The 6,137-nt window shown below is 32.8% G+C and overlaps 1 protein-coding gene and 1 long non-coding RNA gene across 2 annotated transcripts; one reads left to right on the top strand and one right to left on the bottom strand.

Moving 5' to 3' along the window:
- Positions 1 to 2,064: 2,064 nt before the first annotated feature.
- LOC126889791 (uncharacterized) lies at positions 2,065 to 2,875 on the bottom strand. The gene is made up of 2 exons (XR_007700176.1): positions 2,523 to 2,875; positions 2,065 to 2,401 (listed from the first exon to the last, which is right to left on the bottom strand). It is a non-coding gene; the product is annotated as an uncharacterized LOC126889791 (long non-coding RNA).
- A 16-nt stretch (positions 2,876 to 2,891) lies between these two features.
- On the top strand, positions 2,892 to 4,919 carry LOC114326944 (40S ribosomal protein S20). The gene is made up of 2 exons (XM_028275422.2): positions 2,892 to 3,055; positions 4,501 to 4,919. The coding sequence occupies exons 1-2, from the start codon at positions 3,053 to 3,055 to the stop codon at positions 4,861 to 4,863; spliced, it is 366 nt and encodes a 121-aa protein (XP_028131223.1). The 5' UTR covers positions 2,892 to 3,052; the 3' UTR covers positions 4,864 to 4,919.
- The last annotated feature ends 1,218 nt before the right edge of the window (positions 4,920 to 6,137 follow it).

The raw sequence follows: 6,137 nt of genomic DNA, 5'->3' as shown, positions 1-6,137 counted from the left end.
GCATTTATTAATATTAAGTTCCATATCATTTCTACCACACCACTCATAAAAATCATTTACTTGTGACTGAAGCTGAAAAATGTTATCCTCATTATTGACAGTCTTATATATTTTAACATCATCAGCAAACATTAAAAAGTTAACTTCCTTAAAAATAGAGTGAACATCATTCAAGAACAGATTAAATAGAAGGGGGCCACAGTGGGAACCTTGCGGTACTCCAGGTGTAGCTGTAAAAGCATTAGAAAGAAAACATCCTATTTTTACACTTAAACTTCGATTAGTCAGGTAACTTTGCATCCAATCAAAGAGACTTCCAGAAACACTGTATGCTGTAAGTTTTGCAAGTAATATATATCAAAGGTAATTCAAAAAACCTCTAAGCCACAATGACTTGGGCAAGCTCTCCATTTTTATTGAAAATGGTAGAGGACTTCGGACTAAATTGACAACTCTGACTCTAAATGTTTTTAACAGCTACTTTGATGTGATCATATTTACTGAAACATGGTTAACACCTGATACAAGCGATGCTGAAATTGGTTTATTTAATTACGATATCTACAGCATCTAGCGATGCTGAAATTGGTTTATTTAATTACGATATCTACACACAAGACCTGACCCAAGAATCCATTAATTTCGACAGTGGAGGTGGTGTGTTAATAGCTGTTAAACAAGTTTTATCCCATCAGATGTTTCTACTGGACAGGTGTTTGTTCAAATGAACAACAAAAATCATATTGACACCAAATGAGGATGCTATAATGGTAGATAGACTTTTTTATAAAAAATGAATGCATTGAGAAGAAAATTGAATTAATAAGACTTGCTTCAGCAAGTGTAAACATTGAAAGAACTATACAATGGCTAAAATCTTTAAAAATCAAAGTACAAGTTACTTTATTCCTATTAAATAGTTTCCTTATATGAACTGATATAAATATTATTTGAGGTATTGTTAATCTTTTTATAACAATACTTAGTAATGATAAAAATTAATTTATGTGTACAGTAGAACCCTGATTGTCCGTGCTCCTCGGGGTCAGATGTGGCATGGATAATTGAAATTTATTTCTTATATAATAATATAATACATATATACGTATATACATACATATGTACCTACCATAAAAAGATAATAGAAAAAATGAATCTTTCATTACGAGTCTTCTTCTTGGCTTACAGAGTTTCCGTCGAGTGAATTAAGGTGACGCTATTTTGATAAAACCTCAAAAATGCAACTTCAGTATTAGAAAACCATAGCACGGATAATCAGGGTTCTACTGTATATATTATCTGAATTCACAGATGATATGAGTGTAGTCAAGTGTGAATATTCTTTTCAAGTAAAAGTACCTATAAGAAATAAAACAATCTTTTAAAACAAGTTTTTTACTTATATAATTGGAATAAAACTGATAATACATTATAAAAATATACAGTAGGAAAAATGAAAGAATACCCATGAACGAACATATAAAACACGCTGTATTTTCCTGTCACCGTGTCACACAAAAAATTTGCCAGCGCAAGTACATGTAATAATTATTGTTACATGTACTAGCACTGGACAATATTCTTTGTGACACGGTGACAGGAAAATACAGCGTGTTTTATATGTTCGTTCATGGGTATTCTTTCATTTTTCCGACTGTACCTCTACCAAAATTTTTAACATTTCTTGTATAAAATCTACATCAAATGGTACTTTAATAAGAAGTCTGGACTTATCAAATGGACAAAACATTACAAAATAACATATTTGTAGTCCTGTAAGTAGCAATTACACTTGTCCATAAATACATATGATTTTTCTTTAACATAATATTGTTTTCCCTCAATTATGCATAAATATTTAAGGTCACGTAAAATTGATTGCACAGATTTTGTTTTACCTGCCAGAGGACAGTTTATTTCTAGACATTTTCCGGAAACAATTCCATTGACACTGCCAGTCATACTTACGAGTTATTTTTTCATACATATTTAAAGCAACTGATTCATAATTTTTTCCCACGGAAGGGTACAGTATTTTCTTTAAAATTGGAATTATACAATTGGTTGACTTTAAGTGGCCAACTTAGGCTTTTATTTTTATCATAAGTAAATAAATGGCAATAAATTGTCCCAGTTACTTGCAGTCACGTCAGCTTTTTTCATGCTTCTCCAGTTTGGTTTAGCATAGCTAAAGATATTTCAACAGAGTTACTGCAGCTTACTTCAACATTATTTGAGTAAAATAGAGCTAAATCATAATTTAGTACAATATCAGTAGCCCATTTATCAGCAGACTGGTAGGACTTTATTGTTGACTATGTTGTATTATTGTTTTTTAAATTATCCCCACTGTTGTTTGATGTCTGTGGTGCTTAATTTTTTCAAATTGTCCATGGTATGCCTGTAAGCAATAAAAAAGAATTATAAACAAAGTTGCAGCGAAATGGTTCTTTTATCAAACCATTATGTAATCACTTATCGAAAAATATATAGTAATGTGCCAATTATATGTTTGCATTTACCTGAATTTCCAGCTTTACATGTACAATTACATAGGTACAAACATTTTTAATATCAATCATTTCAATTTACAATTATAATGGTTTTTGGTGGGGTTGTCCTTTCAAATTGCCCGTTTGAAGGCACAATCACTGCGGTTTTCCCACTAGATGATAATATTTCACAAGTAATAATACGGTTGGAATCTAAAATTGCTTTCCTTTCTACTAACTACTAAGGTTGTTTTTCTTTTAAAATGTGTTTAAAATATCCTTATCCTATCAAAAGTTGTCAACAACATAACCAAACATAACAAAGATCATCAGACAATGACAATTGACAGTAATTGATAGACGTCTCTTCTCATATTTGAAGATGTGGCAACAATGGATTTCCATAAGAACTTTAGCTCTTCCTCCTATCTTCACCACATACGTCAAACTTCAAAAAATTTTCTTTTTGACTTTGTTGTTGAAAGAAGTGTGTGCTTCTGGTTCAGCGCTGGTCAATTATCCAATACTGAATTGATTACCTCGACCAGAAATATTTTAAAATGGTAATTATACTACACCCTATTTATAACGATTAGATTTTATTATTACTTTTACGTATTTATATTAAAAACATTGCTTTTATGGTTGAGGTTATGTGAGCACATGTTTAGTTTAGTAACCCGCAAGTATTAAGTATTGTTTTAAATTTTGCTAGTATGTTTTTTTTTAAAACACATATTTATACACACCAATATAGCTTCTCATAAAGTTTTGAGGATGGTATCTTCATCATCATCATGGCCTTTCATTCGGAATGGAATGTTTGCATTCTTAGATCTCACTGATTCACTTATTGTGGTGAATCACTCCGCATTCTTCTTGTGTATTGTCATAGTTTATTGTTGTATGACTTGGCTTTCACTACAATTATTTTCTTCCGTTCATTTTGAACTATGTTCATTTTGATATGTGCACAGTTCCCTTCAGTTTCCTACCTTCAGGATTTTGATTTCGTTTATGATCTGGTCCTCCAATCTCTCTCTGGGTCTTCCCCTTGGTCTTTCAGTTTCTGGTGACCTTCTTAATCAGTAGGTTGTTTTTCCTTCTCTCTATGTGTCCCAACGATCTCAGTCTATGTGCTTTAATAACTATGTGCTAATCTTCCTTCATTATGTCTCTTAGTTCATGGTTCATTCTTCTGAAGATTTTCGTTTATCTGTGAGGCACATTGTTTCAGCTGCTTATGTAACTACTGGCTATTGGTCGGATTGCAACGGCATATTTTTCATTTTGTATTTCTGGATAAGTTTTTGTTTACTGCGTAAACAGGATGACTCTTTATGTAAACATATTTTTCATTTTGTATTTCTGGATAGGTTTTTGTCTACTGCGTAAACAGGATGACTCTGAGGTGAGGGTCTTGGCTTGATTTGTCAGCAACTTTTTTGAATACTCATAATGGTACCCCCTGGTTACGTCACTGGCTCTTGTCCTTCATTAGCCTACGATATCTCCAGTATGTTTTGTTGCCTGCTAGTATTCACTTCTTTACTTCTTCACTTCTATTATTTTTGACATTTAATATTATTAATCCCAAATATTTATATTGTTGAACCCTTTCAAAAGTTTAGTTTTCTGATTTCATTTGTCTTATTATCTTCTAGAGCAGAGTAGATGTTTTGTTTTCCTTCGTTAATTTATAGAGCTTGTTCATTGCAGGATTGTTACTCTTTCTTTTATTCTTTTGAGGATGGTATACTTCTAATTCTTACCGCAAAACAGTGCTTTCTAATTTTAAGTAGTCTAGATTTAAAAAGGTGAGCATGAATCCAGTAGTATCACACTCTAATTTTCCATTTTGTAATCACACTTAAATTTTACTTCATCCTTTGAATAATACAAATTTTAAAATATATAGATATAAGTAGAGGTTTTACAGAAAGCCTTTTTTTCATTCATAATCTAAGTTTTAGTTCAGGAGCTCTGTCTAAAAAATTCTTTGTTGCAGGCATCTGTTGAGAAAGCTAATCCTGAAAAGCCCGGACAGGAATCTGCCCCAATCCATCACATTAGGATTACATTGACTTCTCGCAATGTCCGCTCATTGGAGAAAGTATGTTCAGACCTAATTGATGCTGCCAAGAGGCAAAAACTTAAAGTGAAGGGACCAGTACGTATGCCAACCAAGATCTTAAGAATTACCACTCGTAAGACACCTTGTGGAGAAGGTTCCAAAACTTGGGATAGATTCCAGATGAGAATTCACAAGAGAGTTATTGACTTACATTCCCCATCTGAAATTGTCAAACAAATCACTTCCATCAACATTGAACCTGGTGTAGAAGTTGAAGTTACCATCGCAGATGCTTAAATATATTTTTCTAAGATACAAAATGTTACTTCGTAAGTAATAAAGTGTGTTCTTAACATACATGTTTTATTTGCAAAAAACATAGTTTTTCCTTTTCCTTAGTACATTATGGGATTCTATTAGTATGTAGATTCCTATTCCCTCAAACATTTTTTTTTTTTAATTTTTAACATCCAATATATTTACAATCTCTAAAATTACAAGTAAATTGTCTGTACAATATTTAAGAAAAATGTATCATAGAAAATTGTCCACTGACAATTTCATATGTATTCTTGGCAATGGAGTAGTGTCACCTATGTCTTAGGCTATGGCCACAACAACGCACAGTAGAATACCCCACACCTAGCTTAGCCTTTGCTTTGCACATTAGTGGCTGTATTGATGTACTGCACAATTATTCTGTTTTTTTTCTTCAAAAATGCTGTCGTTATCCTTTCCATTGGATGAACAACGTATTGTTTTAAATTCTAATTTTAAAACAAAAGTACTGGTATATCCTCTAAATATATATAACACCAGTTTATTGTGTCCTGCACCTTCTGGTTCCTACCAGGTTCTGGCCGCGTCGATCTGTACAATCTCCTGGTCGGAGATCCCTCTCAGACATGGCTTTCTGGATTCCACTTATCCAGGTTGTTTTCGGTCTGCCTTCTTTCCGGGGGTTGCCATTCCATTATTAGCTTTGGGAGTTGATGTTCCTCCATTCTTTGTACAAGGCCTTACCAACAAAGTTGTTTTTGTTGGACTTCTTCAATTATACAGGTAAATAGGGAGAAGTGTACTTTTGAAGTGTGTAAATTAAATAATTCCTAGCTGAGCGCTTTCGGCTTATAAAGCCATCTTCAGAGCTATGGTCAAAAGGTTCAAAATACCACTATGAAGAGAGATGGATCCCATGTATGATATAAAAATACTTCTATTTTTTATGCCGTTTTTTAATTGATGGAAAAAACCTTGTCTGATTGTTGAAAAATGCTAAACTTAGCTATTGTTTTGAGGTCGGAAAAGTTACATAAAAACATCTATTACAAGCACAAAGGACTTTCACCTTACCATGATCAAATATTCGTTTTATGTAATGTAATTTTTCGTGTGAAAGTCCTTTGTGCTTGTAATAGATGTTTTTAACTTTTCCGACCTCAAATCAATAGCTAAGTTGAGCATTTTTCAACAATCAGACAAGGTTTTTTTCCATCAATTAAAAAACTGCATAAGTAGTGTGACCAACTAGCCCGAAAAATCAGGGACATGGCCCGAATTACGAAGTTGTG

This window comes from Diabrotica virgifera, chromosome 1 (assembly GCF_917563875.1).
Source record: "Diabrotica virgifera virgifera chromosome 1, PGI_DIABVI_V3a".
Taxonomy (NCBI): domain Eukaryota; kingdom Metazoa; phylum Arthropoda; class Insecta; order Coleoptera; family Chrysomelidae; genus Diabrotica; species Diabrotica virgifera.
This window is presented reverse-complemented; position numbering and strand designations above follow the sequence as displayed.